This window comes from Paroedura picta, chromosome 13, assembly GCF_049243985.1.
Source record: "Paroedura picta isolate Pp20150507F chromosome 13, Ppicta_v3.0, whole genome shotgun sequence".
Taxonomy (NCBI): domain Eukaryota; kingdom Metazoa; phylum Chordata; class Lepidosauria; order Squamata; family Gekkonidae; genus Paroedura; species Paroedura picta.
This window is the reverse complement of record NC_135381.1, coordinates 2,839,483-2,855,235: the sequence shown is the minus strand read 5'-3', so window position 1 is coordinate 2,855,235 and position 15,753 is coordinate 2,839,483. Positions and strand designations below refer to the sequence as shown.

The window sequence follows — 15,753 nt, the reverse complement described above, 5'->3', positions numbered from 1 at the left end:
CTTCTATTCAGTCTGCATGCAAGGGGCACACCAGATGGGAGGAAACACCTGAGGAAAAGGGCCAGATGTGCTGGCACCTAATACAGAGGTTTTTTGTGATGTCTGCACATGGCCAGAATTTGGTTACAGCAATAATCTTTAAAAAATTACTTTAGGTGCACCCAAGGGCTTGGGTATGTTTAACAAATTTTTTCTTTTCACTAACAAACAGAATATAAACGCAGACTGCCTAATAGAAACGAAAAACAAACCCCAAAGGCTTAATAGCTTGTCCTTTCCATTCCAAAGCATACTCAGTTCTCTATCAGGAAACCTGAAGACAGATAACTAGAACTCACAAAATTAATTTAATGGTGAATGTTTTGTATTTGCTGTCTTGTTTGTCTAAATTCTATATTTGCATTCTTTGTAAGCTGCTTCGAGTCCCAAAGGGAGGGAAAAGCAAGACAGAAATACTTAAAAGAAAACTGATTCATGCAGCATTTCAAAAGGTTGCCATGAAACATTTGAAAAAGGGGGGGGGGTGGAGAAGCGGGGGAGGTTGCTCTTCAAGAAAGCCCAAAGCTTCCTTGAGTGCGCTGAATTAGATACATGGCTCCTTGGATACATGCACAGCCTCTCTCTTCAAGAGTTGAGAAGGCACAATTTGAAACACTTCCTTTAAATGATATCGAAAAATCTCACGGCTTCCTTTTACATCGCTGTAACATATGGCAATTTTAATTCAAAGCTGTTTAAAATGCATATGCATGAACAACACCCGCACTGCACCAATGTTTGCTATAATTTTCAAAGGGTCAGCATTAAAGAGAGTTTGCTTACCTGCCACACACCCACAATTGCATTAGCAACTAATATGAGTAAAATTACAAAAGGCTCTACAAAGGCTGTTACTGTTTCTTCACCTTCTTCAAACCAGGCCAACACCTACAAGAGAAAGCAGAGTTACAAAAAATGCACATGATTAGATGGAATTTCTTTAACATGCTACAATAATCTCTAATTCTGAAACCATTAATTCTCTGGTAATCAGGAATTTCTAAGATTAACTGAATCATTCCGCTGGGTCACTTAAACCACACCTTCCATGCTTTCGCAGAAATAGCCTCCCTCCCCTACCTCTTTTCAAACGACTTGCAATTCACACATCTACAACAATCAACAAGATAATTTTTACCCCAAATCATCAAGGTATGCCTTTGTAAACAAATCCTATATGTTAAATATACACAATCACACCAAAAGGAGTTATTCAATTGTCCTAGGTCCTGTCTTTTTACAGGACAATTAATGTGGTCATCTGAGGAGCTACACCTCAAAATTGAGTTGGGAGACAATTCCTAATATTTTTTTTAAAGAGGCTTTTTTAAAAAAAAGAGTTGTTCTAAACATAGTGAAAGACCCCAGTTTGCATACTTATGCTCAGTTCGGACTGCAGAACTCGGGAACAATGTAGCAAGCCTAACAGAACCAATGTCAAAGCAAAGAATCCAGTCATCATGACTGGGCAGTTGCAGTGATTTGATCCCATCACCTGGAAGAACTGCCTCCCTTGACTGGTGCCCAAGAATCTTGTTTAACTTTTTAACCTCTTCTGGCCCACAATGGCAGTGTGCACACTATTAGCTCACCTGATTTTGAGAAAAATGTAATTTATGTATGAATCGTTGAGAAAGTTTAAAAGGTTAATCCGAGAAAGCAGACCTTCTTAGGGCTGAATGAGAAGGGAGCTTGAGAGATGCCCCCTGGGAGAACCAGTCACGCCCTGTACCCTGTGCCTTAGCCCATTTGTTGGGAAACGCACAATAAATCCGTTCACATGAGGGTTTTTTTAAATGGTAAGGAGCAGCTGTGGGGAAGGGGGGAACACAAATGGAACCAGGAATGAAGATGGTTTGACCCTCCTGCAAGGCAAAGAGCAGCTGCAGGCCAAGGCTAAATTGTGTTAGTACTGTGTATGCTTCTCCTGGTGAGAAGAGTTCATTTCTATACCCCACAACAGACATCCTGTGAGGTAGGTGAGGCTGAGAGAGCTCTCAGAGAACTGTGAGTGACCCAAGTTCACCCAGCTGGCTTCATGTCAACAAGGAGTGGGGAATCACTTATTTATCCAGATTCGAGTCCACTGACCTTATCTGCTACACCACACTGGCTCTCAAATGAGAACTGGGGGTGGGGGAGTAGGGAGAAGAAAACATCTGTATCAGGAAAGTGATATGTGGGAAAGGGCTGAAATTTCACATTGCATAACCCCTATACAAACAGAGAGTCTCGCAGCTACTCTTTACCATTCAGAATCCACAACAAACAACCTCCCCATGCATTCAATGATCTCACAAGGTCTTCTCTAGTTTCACCAGAACAGCAGCTAGTCACATATTTTACACACACACACACAGTAACAGAGAATTTAGATGAACAGTAGAATTTAGATAAAGAATGGTCGAGATCAGAGGACTTCCAAGCCTCTCTTCATCTAGCTCCTCCTCCGCTGCCCAGCCAAGAATCCCGGAAACTGGTTGTTGTGGGTTTTCTGCACTATATGTGGCTGCGGTCTGTTAGTTTTAGTCCCTGACATTTTGCCAGTCACTGTGGCTGGCATCTTCAGAGGTAGGAACACAGCAAGATAGAAGGTGTGGAGAGTGTAAACAGTTGCTGGGCACTTTATTTACTTCCGGGGGGGGGGGTAAATGGGTGTAACATTCCAGTCTTATCTGGGAGAATCTGGAAACAGACCTACTAGATCTCCCAGAAACTCAAGGCACTTCCTGAAGCTGCTGTGATGATCAAGCAAGAACAAGGAAATTCCCTAAACAAATGTGCCAAATGTGGCACTTTAGGTCATGGGCAACATATCCTTTTACAGAGTTCATTCAATTTGAGTACACAGTCACTTGGAAGGTACAGTGATTAATGAAGAAGGCAGCTACAGCCATCTTGAGTAACAATAAGTACAAAGTTTAAGGGACAAGTGCAGAGCTCACCAGTGTTATAAACTGAGAACAAGCAGGAAAATGAAGGATTATTGTGTGGTTAGTTTTAATTCAGCAACTCCCAAGTACCATACTCAAAGTTTCTACCTCAGCGTTTCCCAACTGGACTCACGTGCAAACCCCAAGGGTTACTAATTGGGGGGGGGGGGGGCGGTTATATAGATACATAACAAAGCCTGTTACGCTCTGCAAATTCCAACTGGTTGGTGGTCTCTGGCCTCAACCAGGGCCAGGACATTTTCAGTCATGGCTTCTACTTGATGGAATGAGCTCCCAGAAGAGACCCAGGTCCTGTTGGAGCTGGCAGTTCCACAGGTCCTGCAAGTCGAAGCTCTTCCACCAAGCTAGGGAGGGCCTGTAGATCAGGGGTGGTCAACCTGCGGACCTCCAGATGTCCATGGACTACAAATCCCATGAGCCCCTGCCAGCAAACGCTCCATGGACATCTGGAGGACCACAGGTTGACTTCCCCTGCTGTAGATGACCTCACAACATCTACAGGCCCTTCCCAACAAAACACTCCCAAAGAAACACCAGAGGCTGGGGAAAAAATCTAATGATAGTGACCAATTGCTGGGAAGTATGACAATAACTGAGGTTGGTACTGGCTGGGAAGGGTACTGATTTTTTAAAATTATTTGCTAATTACATTACACTGAGGTGGTCTCCAGGAGGGCGATATAGAAATTTAGCAATAATAATCTCAAAGCCTGCAATTTTTCCCTACCCCCTTTGAAACAAGGAAAACAGGACTACAGCAGAGTGTCCTAACGTGCATGAAACACCCAGTTTGCGCTCCAAGATTACATCTTCTCTAAAATGGCTGCAACGACGACACCATTAGCCACTTGATGGAGCTCCAATCATGCAGCTATAACATAAACCAAAGACGACACTCAAAAGCAGAGTGTTGAAAAAAAGAGATCAGTATTAAATTACCTTCACAGCTGCATTAACCAGTGACAGGCAATATTGGCAAGGTGATTTAAAACTGGTCTCAGTTAACATATGATATCCGTACAGCTATAAACATCTACTAATGCACAAGGTAGTAATACATATTTTCCTGAATTATGAAGAGCAGCACCCCCTACAACTTTGCAATTAGCAGAGAGTATGAATGTTTCATATTCCTATTCACACAGAAGTTGGATTCCTTAAAATTAAACTTTCTCCACAGTGTGTGGCACAAAAAAATTGACTTGGATTCTCATTAAAAAAATGTACATTGTTATCCTGTTGTTACTCAAAGGAAATCTTCTCTATACCACTGTATATCAAAAGCCCTGCGAGGTAGGATAGGGTGAGAGAAAGTGACAGATCCAAATTACTGATGACATCAGGATTGTCAGGGAAGTGGAGCTTTCTTGCCTTCCTCCTTCTGCTGCAGTTCAAAATGCTGTGAGTGGGTTACAGGGAACCCAAAGGAACAAAATGGAGGGGGGGGGGAGAGAGAGAGAATCTGCAAAAATTTTCCCCTACTTTCCCAACAGAAACGTTAAGCAGGCCCAAGTTAATGGCATTTAAAATAAACTCTGGAGCTTTAATAGACAAAAGGACAGGGATCTAATTTTTTAAGGCTTTATTTACACATTTGTCACATTTATAAATAAAATTACTAATAAATAAAATTTCTAAGTGAAAATTTTTAAGGGAGTGTGAACTAAAGGCACAGGGGCAGAGACTACATTAATTGATTTTTAGCAGTATGACTTCAGCTTTGAAATATTCATAACAGCCGTTCATCTATTGTATCTATTGAACTCTTCCACACTTGGCAAAATCCATTCACTGCTTAACCCCCAAGCATGAAGAATCTAATCTGGAGTTATCTCTAGTTTGCCAAGAGAATATACCCCAGCCCTATCTCGTCTAAATGCTTAAAACACTGTTCTTTTATAACCATGTGAGGACTAAATACCTCTTCTGGAAAGCAAATAGTGTATCTGAATTTCTTCTTGACATACCAAAACAGGTGCCAAGCAAATTTGAAATCACCTGCCAGGTGATACAATGTACTATACAAAAAATATATGTTGATTATATGCTCAAAATATATGTTGATTATTACAATAAGTCAATGCTAAAGAAAATGCGAATATTATCAGCTATAGAACATAATGGATATAGAGGCTGGTCAATCATATTAAAGTCTAAAGCAGCTAAAAGAGCATGCAGTAGAGCCAAGTCCAGAATTATTTTGGAGTAGATATCATGCCTTTTAGATATCATGTCTATATAGCACACCAAGCAAGCAATAGGACACTGGGATTCAAATATGGTTCATCAAATATTACAATATAATAAACAGACTTCCAGGGAGTATTCAACCTTCAGTTGATTCTTTAACATCCAGAATTCTAAATAAATCTGAATGCGTTTTGTTGCGCAGCTTTATCAAGAGACATCAATTTCAAAATGTTTTCAATTGGAAACTTCAATTTAGAAGAACAATATCTTAACAGAGAATAAGTCTATTATAACAATTCTATAAACAGTTCCTCTAGGAAGGACTTTTAAAGGAACATCCAATAAGAAGGGTTACATACAAAAGTATGGAACACAAGAACGTTACTCTCTGACTTTACGGTGTTCAGACGAAACTATAATCTCTGGTCCAATCTTCACTGGAACAGTTAAATTTCTCAATATGTTTCTCTTCTGCCATCTCATAATCCATACATGCGTTCAAATACAGTTGTCTGAAAATGGTTATTCTGAGGCCCAAAGAATTGGTAAGTAAATCTGTTCAGCAATAGGACTGGCTATTTAGAATTTGTTCCCCAAGTCAAATTTATGTCCATTTAATTCTCCCCCCCCCCCCTCAAATAGAGACCAGCCTGACACCAGCCTGTGAATAGACAGTTTCTGCAAGATACATGTCATTTTACCAATGTTCTGTCTAAGCAGCACTGGTGACATCAAGCCTTCTAACTGTGCTGCTGATTAAGGGGCACTTAGTTCTGTTGCATGCTCCTGTGCCTTGACGCAATTCCATCATGATGTCCTTAGTGCCCCTCAGCAGTCTTCAACAGGAAGGAGGGGAGAAACAGGACAGACAAAAAAAAAAAGGCAACCAGAGTCATGAAGGCAGTCTTCTTTGGACGCCCTGCAGGATGCTCTCTGGTGTTTGCAAGCCGTCAATAAAAACTCCTTAGACTTCCTACATCAACCAAAGCAAAACATAATTCCAGAATCTAAAATAGTCACATTTTTCAAGTTCTGAGCCCTGTAACAAACGCCATGCTGATGTGCGACAGATCCAGTTCCCTAACTCTGCAGCTGGAAGTAGTACAATCCAGTCACAGTTTTAAAATGACAGCTGCCAAACAAAATCTAAGCTTAAAGGAGTAACAGTGTGAATATGTTACTGCAGCACTGATCACCGTTCCTTTATAGCAAAGGATTGTATGAAAGGGGTAAAACCCAACGGGGGGGGGGGGGGAGCATCAAGCATGTATAAACAGGAAGGAGACAGAGGAAAAAACGTGATTGTGAAAAACGTATTACTAGTAGATTTGTCCTTTAGTTATGCCATTATGTTAATATATATTTTGAACACTGAAAAAGTGGATCAGGAGTTCTGAAATGTACTTGCTACATTGCTGATGGCAGCTGTCCCTTGCAAGTACCTATACCAAAACAGAATAGTGATTGGGGCTTGCCCCAAACTTGCCACACTTAAGAGGTATCACTGTTTTCAAGTGCCCTCAAATCACACTGAAATACGAGGTACCAAAGAAAACTTTTTATTCAATCTCAGGTGAGAGGCAGGAGAAATTATGGATTGCTACCAAGGGGAACCCAAATTTGCATATCCCAAGCCAAAGCATTTTGGAACTCTGCCAGAAAACGCTCTTTAACAAAACAAAGATGTAACACGTTGAATAGTAAATCCTGGCACACCTGGCTGGCTATCGCTGCCCATGGATATTTCACAGCCATGCAGAGCCATGGCTACTGTGCAAAGGGACTGTGAGCATATTGTTCTGAGTTAAGCATGAATACAAACTCAATAAAACTAAAATAAACTAAAACCTTTTCCAAAAGGTACACTGAAAGATAGAAAGGAAAAAGTCTTGTTTCTCTACTCCTGTACTGGCTTAAGAAATACCAAGTCTCTTACTACTTTTAAGATGGGAAGTTGAACCACCTCTGAGACTCCCCCTAATTCATTTATTCACTGCTTGCAGAATGCCTGCATCACAGAACTAGCCAGAAATTTCAAAGGAGGTATGGACATTAACAGAAACAAGCTTTGTAACTACAACAGTTCAATTAATCCAGGATCATTCTCTGACATGTTGGGAAAAAGACAATTAAGACAGCAATAATTTAGTCGTGAAAGAAGAAAACTAAAAACACTGTAACTATTCCTGTGCAAACTCCACCACTTCATGAAAAGTTACATTAGCCATTATTAATATGCCACCGGTGCCAGATAACTAATGACTATGACTAATCCTAAAGCAAAGAGCATGCAAATAATAGATTAAATCAATAATCCATACATCTGCGGGGAGGGGGAGAATCACTTGAATGAAAAAGTATTTCAGAGGCTAACAGAATACATACCCTGCCTAAGTCTAATTAAACCAATTCATTTATATGCCTAATGTTGCTAAAATGCAGTTTTGTTAAATGTTAGATGGCATATTTAGTACATTTTATGGATCTGACAGTCCCTTATTAACACCATAGTTTTTCTCACCCTCTCTAGAGTGCCATCTGGACTTTTAATAGCTTGCTGATTTTAGTAAGTCTAATTTACCATATTTCATTTAAAATTAAAGTTTTCTTTGCAATATCCTGTGCCAGTTGTTCCGCACAACTTATTTAGCCATATAGGAAGCTGCCAACCATCAGTTCAAATTGTTTCATCTCTCCTCACGATTCAAAGTGAGCCAACTCTCCTTGCACAGAGAATTGCACAGAAAAATGAACATCAACAGAGGGAAGCCACATTAACTCAGCCTGCAACCTTCCCTTACGCATTTATCTGTATCTACTTATGGCTACTCTGACTTTAAGGAGAAAAGGTTATATAGAACCAATGCAATTACCAACTTACAGTATCTTAGTAAGATGATCCTTCTTAAACAACTGCTTTTTAAAAATAATCCTGCAACTCTTTCAATTGTGACTTCTTAAAAACGATATTCAGTTTTAGTTCGCAAAACACAATATATTGAGATACATACAGTATTTGCTGGCGTATAAGACTACTTTTCTCCCCTGAAAAACATGCCTCCAAGTGGGGGGGTCGTCCTATACGCCGGGTGCACTTCAGCTGGGATAGACATAGCTGCCCATAGTGGCCCATAGTACTGTAATGTAATGTAACAAACTCTATATTTTGAGTGGAAATGTTGGGGGGTCGTCTTATACGCCCAGTCGTCTTATACGCCAGCAAATACGGTAACTGCTTTCCCCTCATCTTAAGCACCTGAACTACCACACGGCTTTGGAAACTCCCAGAATGTGATCAATGATTTTGCTAGCATCAGATTAAAAAAACCAGTCTGTTAATCAGCTCATTAAAAGCACGATGGGATTAAGCATTTTGTGATATCCTTCTCAGATAAGTCCAGAAATTAAATTTTCATTTTCATTATACATCTGTCAACCAAAGAAAGTCATCAGCCATTTTGAAACATCCTTTGTAAAAAGACAGGTTGCATAGTAAATATTTCTACTTCAATGCCTTTTCAGAGGCACAAAGTTCAAGACATCAAAGCTGCAAGGAGTTGTCAAATGGAGGTGCTTGAAATAAAATTAGGTCTTCATCCACACTAAACCCCTTCATCCAATTTTAGTGGAGGTGTCACATAACGTTCATTGCTTTGTCAGAGGGGGAAACAAAAAACATTGCTTAACAAAGTGATCTTACATAACAGGTAGAATCCCTTCTTTCGTTCCTAATATAGTAAAATTATCAACCCTATGTGACTCTTTAGGCGGAGCAAGTTTAGTTTTGATTTATCCAAAAGCAGAATTGTCTTTGCAATTAGAGCAGCAACAAAAGCATATTCAGGTTACAAATGTGCTTCCTGAGCTATATCAGGTCCACATCAAGAAGTGCCATGAGATAACATATGCAGAGATGATTGAAAGCCATTCCACAGAAGTAGGAAAATGCCAAAGCTAGAACACTGTGTATGAATGCAGAGCATGAAGAGCATCGTGAATTACTCCTGGTAGAATAGATACAAGTAGGTAAAACGATCTCATGCTCCAATGGCTTAATCTTCTATGCTGCATGCACTAGGCTACAGACGTATGATTGTGTGTGCTAAACGTCAGTATCATGGTCACCGTTAGAAGTTTGACAGCAGGCTGTACTGTTCAGGGGAATAACAGAAATCTGAACTTCAAATGAATACGTAATCATTGAAACTGCACCCAAATGTTGCAGGAAGGGCCTCTCCAAGAATTGGAGCCTAGCTCAATGGAAAAGTGCATGACTTATATGCCTAAAACCCCAGGTTCAACCCCCAGAGGGAAGCAGTGAAGCTAGGAAAGACTTCTGCCTGTCAAGCGTTAATGATTCACCGCTAGTCAGAGGAGACAACATAGAAGAGAGTGAACTAGTATGCCCAGCTCAGGACAGGACTTAAGTATCTTCCAACACATTGTTAGCAAATGTACTTATGTCTATACCAGGGATGGGCATGAACCTAAGAAAGCTGGTTCTAGACAGTCCCCACACTGGCCAGATTGGACTCTAATCTCCTGGCCACTGAATTTTGGCTCATGAACTGGTTCTTTCCCATTGCTGGTATATACTATCCTGAAGTCACAATTAGTTTTTCCATTTTCCTCGCGGCATGCCTGCTGTACTTCTTCACAACAGTGCATAAATCCAGATCTATGGGGCAGTTGTCTCATTCCATTTTTCCAACAATTCACAAAAATGGCATGCATACAAAACTAGCTCAAAGCAATTTCTTCCTGGATTTCTATCATCAACACAGCCCATACTTAAATTCATGTTCATCTTTGAAGACAACCTTGCATACTAAATGGATGAACCACAATTGCTCAACATCCAAATTATTGTATGGAACTTTATGATACCAGGTAAGTTAATACAGAAGTTATGTATTCAATCCAGCAGTGAGATAGTAACAGTTCAGATTTGGAGCATTTTAAATCACATTTATAGCACAATGTAGCATCTCCTATCACAGACTCCACCCACCCCTTAAAAAACTGCTGTCCTGTATTTTCCTTGAGATTTTTCAAAATCCATTCAAGCCTTGGAAGTTAGACCTTTTTCTTGCCCCAGCACTCTCACACGAGCCCTTATAAGTATCTCTTTGGTCAATGAATGGTCAAGAGTATTATCATTATTGAACAACTCAGTTATCCAGTTATTCCAGTAGGAACAGCTTTAAACACTTTACAATCGAGTATCTCCACTCTGCACTCCAACATCAGTAGTCACAATTATCTCTGTATTAATGCAGTGCAGGGGGAGAGCCACACTGTAATATAATATATCAGAGGTATATTTGATTAAAAACTACCAGATGTCAAAGTTTCAGCATGCCAGTGCATATCTCAGTTTTGTCCAGCAATGAATTTGCTGGTCTAAATTTGTTTCTCATCTGTAGAGACTCATCAAAACCAAACCCAACTGGAAAAAAAGAATCCTGATTTGCAAAGAGGACTGTATCTGAGAACCCACAGACAATTGCTTAACAATGCAGTTTGAGGATCACAATTAGTTTTGTTCACCAAATATAGTCGACGCTAATCCCCCTTGCAAAACCTAGTCCGTAAATATCTTTAATATGTATAAAGCAAGTCTAGAATGTCATTGGTGAATTTAAACAGAATTAGAATATACTATTAAAGCAGTAATAATAAACTCAGTTCAAATACCAACTGTGGCATGGAAGCCAATGCCCAGTTTGTACAACTATTGTGAAATTAGCATATTCCAAATTTAGTTTTGAAAGATTAGAACAGACTGTGGGAGAACAGCCTCAGTAGTTTCCTTTGAGGAAACTGTTTAGGGAAACAAATTCATAGCTGTTAAGGAATACTGGATAAGATAATAATAACAACAGCTTTATTTTTACAGCCCACCCTTCCCAGTTGGCAAGTCAATCCCAAGTTTGAGCCATCTAACTCTAAAGGTCAATTTCATGTTGCTTACTATGTTCTGGTGTAATGCTGAGTCCTGTTTGAGGCCTATACAAGCAGAATACTCTCGACTGCAAATGCTTTCAGAACTTACCACACTAATAATCAACTGACATTCAACTCTGGTTTGAAATCAGAAGTTTTTATAAAGGGGAAATAATCAGATTCTTTGTTACATGAAACAGATGTACTAATCAAATTCAGGAACTAATAGGCAAAGCAATGAGTTAAACCACTCTGATCAAATCTATTACTGAGACGACATTCCTTCATTTTTTTTAGCGGGCCAAAGTAACCCTATTTTCTACCACACTCTCCACCACGCTCCAAGACATGTAACTGTCATCTCAAGCGCTAGCTGCCTACAGATAAAATGCCCACTCATTCAAAATTGGTACTGACAAACAAAGCTCACCTTCATAAGGAAAAAAGCCTCAGAATGACTAAGCCCCCTGTCTTCAGCAAAGCAGAATGTGCATATCAGAACTGAAGCCCCCCTTTCTTTGAAGCATCATGCCAGCCTGTTCTGTTATGTGAAACCCTTACCGGCCTAGAAGCAGCAGCAGACTATACTGCATAGTAACAGTATGAAAGATTACCCTCCTTACTGTCTCAGGTCAATTGCCAAGGATTGTGTCTTTTTTTCGTTTTAAAAGGTACCAGGAAACGGCAGTTATTTGAGAAATTGCTATTTATATTACGTGTACTTAAGGAAAAACACAGATCAGGAGTTCCAGACCCGTGCTGGTGCTTCTGCCCAGGCACTGGATTTCCCATGTTACTCCCTCCCAACACATCTTTCATGACCTTGAAAAGCTGCTCCAGAAAACTGTGGAATCATCTGGAGCCAGAATCAGTTAACTGCACAAGCAAGCTCAGCAGCCACTTGAAGCGCCAGAATCTGAAGAGGGTGGCAGCCCGAGAGGAAGCAGCGGGCATGATCTGTGTCCATCTCCACAGCCCTGATTTGCTCCACCACTCCTCAGGAGGGTAAGTTCCAGCAATGTCAAGCTTGCCTTACTCCTGAATCTCAAACAGCAGCACAGATCCAGCGGAGATGATTTGCAATCTCCCTAATGCCTTCCTCAGTTTCCTATGATGAGGAGCTCTCAATCCCAGGTGGAATGGGCTTGGGAGGAGACTGGACACCAGTAGCCTATCCTTGGCATGGGGAAGAAAGCAAATTTTGGGGGGCTCAGCTTTCTTCTGATTGTACTAGCCAGGTAAGTGACAACCTGTCACCTTCCACCCCCCACTTTCACCACCTCTGGGAAAACGATGAATTCCAGCAGTGTTAGGAGTACCTCTGGGGATCATCACCTTCTGAAGCACATGCATGTTGGTCAGGTGATTGATAACAGGCCTCTATGGCAGGGGTAGTCAACCTGTGGTCCTCCATATGTCTATGGACATATGGAGGACCACAGGTTGACTACCCCTGCTCTATGGGACCAAAAAAAAAATCCCTCAGCCTTGTTAAGAATAGTTATACATAACCCAATGGGCTGTAGCAGAAAGAAAGTCCTAGAGTACACACAATAAGGGCCTCTGGATCCCAACCTTTTCTAGGCTACTTTTTCAGCATACACAGCTGTTGTCTCAGTAGCCTTCACATTAGCCCCGTGAGGTAGAATCAGGTAATGAGCAGCCTCATGCATTAGGATCTTTGGGGACAAACAGGTATTGAGACCTAGCCTTTCCCAAAATCACACATAACACCATATAGAGCAACATAGCTGTCAGTATTTTAGCCCATTCTCTCTGAAGAGAATCTTCCCAATTTTCTCCCCTTTAACTCGACCAGGACTACACTACCATGACCACCTGTGTTTTTGATTCTGTTCCCCCACAAACACACAATAGGAAACAGACAACAATAACCTGCCCCCTCTTAAAATATATACATTGAGACCCAGTTTCACAGCTCCATCCACTTATTCTGCATGCAAGGCAAGGAGTTTGCTTTACAAGAGGCTTCCCAAAGGTCAGTTACCAAATTTGGTCAACAATGGTGCCATCACTGCTGTCACCATTCTTGTCACTGTCAAGAGCAACAACTGTCACCTTGCTATTATCAGCGAGGGAAGGCAACTGGAATATTCCCCATGCAAATTCTATTTACAGTTTGCATTGCATCCAAAAAAAGACTTCCAGTCTCAGTCAGTTTCATAACAATCAACTGCCAAAAAACACCAGTTCACCTTCCTATTGGGGCCAAGGTTAAAAGGCAACACTGGGCAAATCAGCTTCAAGGCAAGGTAAAAATATCACAAAAGTGATATTCATCCAAAGCCATTTCTAGCTTAATTTATATACAGTTTGCACTCTGTATAGGCTTTCATTTGGATCTTGCATTTGTTTCTAAAGAAGCATATTAAGGATTAGGAACCAATTTATTGTTTTAAGATTTAGAGATTAGTAACTGCAGCAAAGAGGAAATAAAATGCCTAGTCTTAATCTGATCATGCAATTTCATCTTGCAAAATTTTACACAGCAAATTAAGAACTTTGGGTAAACCTGTATATTATCAAAATATATGTCAAGAATATAATAGAATACTTACAAAAGATATACATGCTGCCAACAACAAAATTCTAACTAATAAGTCTTCAAACTGTTCGATCACGAGCTCAAGTAAAGTTTTTCCTGCCAAGATAAAATGTAGGGACAAACTGTAAAATACACACTGTGAAACACAGAGAGAAATATAACAGACGCATTATGAGCTTGCTTACCTTCTTCAGCCGGTAGTTCTTTAAGGGACAATTTTCCAGGAAGCATGTGAAAGATGTGAGAGAAAAATCAGGAAATTCCATTAGATAACTGCATTCCTTCAGAAATGTTTCTCAATTTTGTTCTGAAACTGAAGCCTGTTATACTAATACACTCAACTGAAAACATTTATGCAGGCATATGCTACATCACTCTTACAGCGCCTTCTATCAATGAGGCAGGCAGATAGACAGCTCAGGCCTCATGCGGTTAAGTGTGTTTCAGCAGTAAGCTAGTGAGGTTACAAATTCAGCCAAGTCATCACTGGTGCCAACTGTAACTTCTAATGCAGCTTCCCACACACAGGGTCAAAGGCTTTGAATGCTTCACTACCTCCCCCCACCGCTACCAAACATGGATTCCTGTCCCATCATTTTCCGGAAGAAAAATGACAATTGAGATCTCTATAGTAGCAACCATTATGCTATTCTGGGGTAGATCCTGGGAACCCTCTCCTCCCCCCAACACTGCTTTCCTGTTTGAAAAGAGATTTTTAATACACAAATGCAAAAAATACCCCAAGTAGGGTTTTTTATTGGGGGGGGGGCCCTTTTGACTCCGCTTTGAAATAAACCAGGAACCAAGCCGGAAGGAAAGCAGGGAGGAAACCAGAGGTCAAAGAAGCGACCCAAAGAAGCATTTTTTGTTTAAATCTCCCAAAATCACAAAAGTGTGACCCTGTGTAAAAGAAAGCTAGCAGTCACCCCCACCCTTTCTGACAAAATCCACCTTCCCCCCCCCCCCTCCCAGCCCTGAAAAGCGAAAAGGAAGCCGGGCTGACAGCTTGCATGTTGGAACGGCCCCAGCCAGCCCGGGACATGCAGGAAACCCACGAGGTGAATTCCGAGTCAGCCATCTTCCTCTCTCCCTTCCCTCCCCCGCCCTTATTCCGGGTCCTGAAACAGATGCCGGCTCCCCCCCCCCCCCCAATGTGTGTGTGTCTTCCCGGATCCGTCGTGGAAAGAGGCGCATGAGGCCAACAAGAAAAGCGAATTAGAGGGGGAGAAGCCCCGAAGCATCTTCCCTTCCCAGGGGCTGGGGTTTTCTCCCGAGGGGGGGGGGGTGAGGCAGCTCGGGCGTGCTTACCGTTGGCCCCCCACCTCTCCCGGAGCTTCTTGACCTGCTCCAAGCTGAGCCCGGTGCTCTCGTTGACGCTGAAATAAGCCAGCACTTCCTCCACCGTCTTGGTGTGTGCGTTCTCCATGGCGGAGGCCGGCAGGCAGCGGCAGCAGCAGCGTTGAATGGTTCCCTGGCGCGCCGCCTCCTCGCCGCGCTCTTCCTCTTCCTCCTTCCTCGCCGCCGCCGCCGCAGGAACCAGCAGGAGCGAAGCCGCCCCCCTCCCGCCGCCCGCCCCTACGGAGCCCCACGCCGCCCCCGACCGGCCACCATAGAAGGCTGGACACAGGGGGGAGGGGGGGCGCAAAAGTGGGGGGGGGCTGGGATTGAGAAGGCGACCCCTCGTCCCCTGGGGCCGCTGGAGGCCCTTCTCCCCCGCAAGCGGACCCCTTTTTTTGAGGGGGGCAACGGAGGAGGCCTGAGGGGGGCTCGGCCCGTGAGGGAACTTTGAACGTCCGCGGCGGCCCCTCCCGCGAGGCTTCTGAGGCGAGGGTCCCTGAGGGGTGGGTCGCGGGTGCTGGTGCCAACCCCCCGGCCGCAGACGCCCAGGCCGCTCGCGGATGCTCCCGTCTGCCCGTCTCCCCCCTCAGCCGCGGCGGCCCCCTTTTATTTCGCCGCCGCCGCCGGCTCTAATAGAATCTCTCCGAGCCAACTCGCCGCTGCCCCTCGCGCGGCCGCGGCATGTGGACGACGCTGATTGGCCCAGGCCGCGGGGCAGAG

General features: G+C 42.5%; 1 protein-coding gene across 3 annotated transcripts in view; it reads right to left on the bottom strand.

Annotated features, from left to right (window-relative positions):
* ATP2A2 (ATPase sarcoplasmic/endoplasmic reticulum Ca2+ transporting 2) overlaps positions 1-15,719 on the bottom strand; it is a 51,836-nt gene extending 36,117 nt beyond the window's left edge. For 2 of the 3 annotated variants that reach the window (XR_013226372.1, XM_077308893.1), the window contains exons 1-4: positions 15,004-15,719; positions 13,881-13,898; positions 13,709-13,791; positions 823-927 (exon numbers count right to left, since the gene is read on the bottom strand). Coding sequence is in view for 2 of the 3 variants with exons in the window: in XM_077308893.1 (XP_077165008.1) it covers positions 823-927; positions 13,709-13,791; positions 13,881-13,898; positions 15,004-15,121 (324 nt within the window). In the remaining variant the exon portion in view is untranslated. The remainder of the gene's footprint in view (positions 1-822; positions 928-13,708; positions 13,792-13,880; positions 13,899-15,003) is intronic. The other variant, XM_077308894.1, reaches the window with a different exon arrangement.
* Positions 15,720-15,753: the final 34 nt, after the last annotated feature.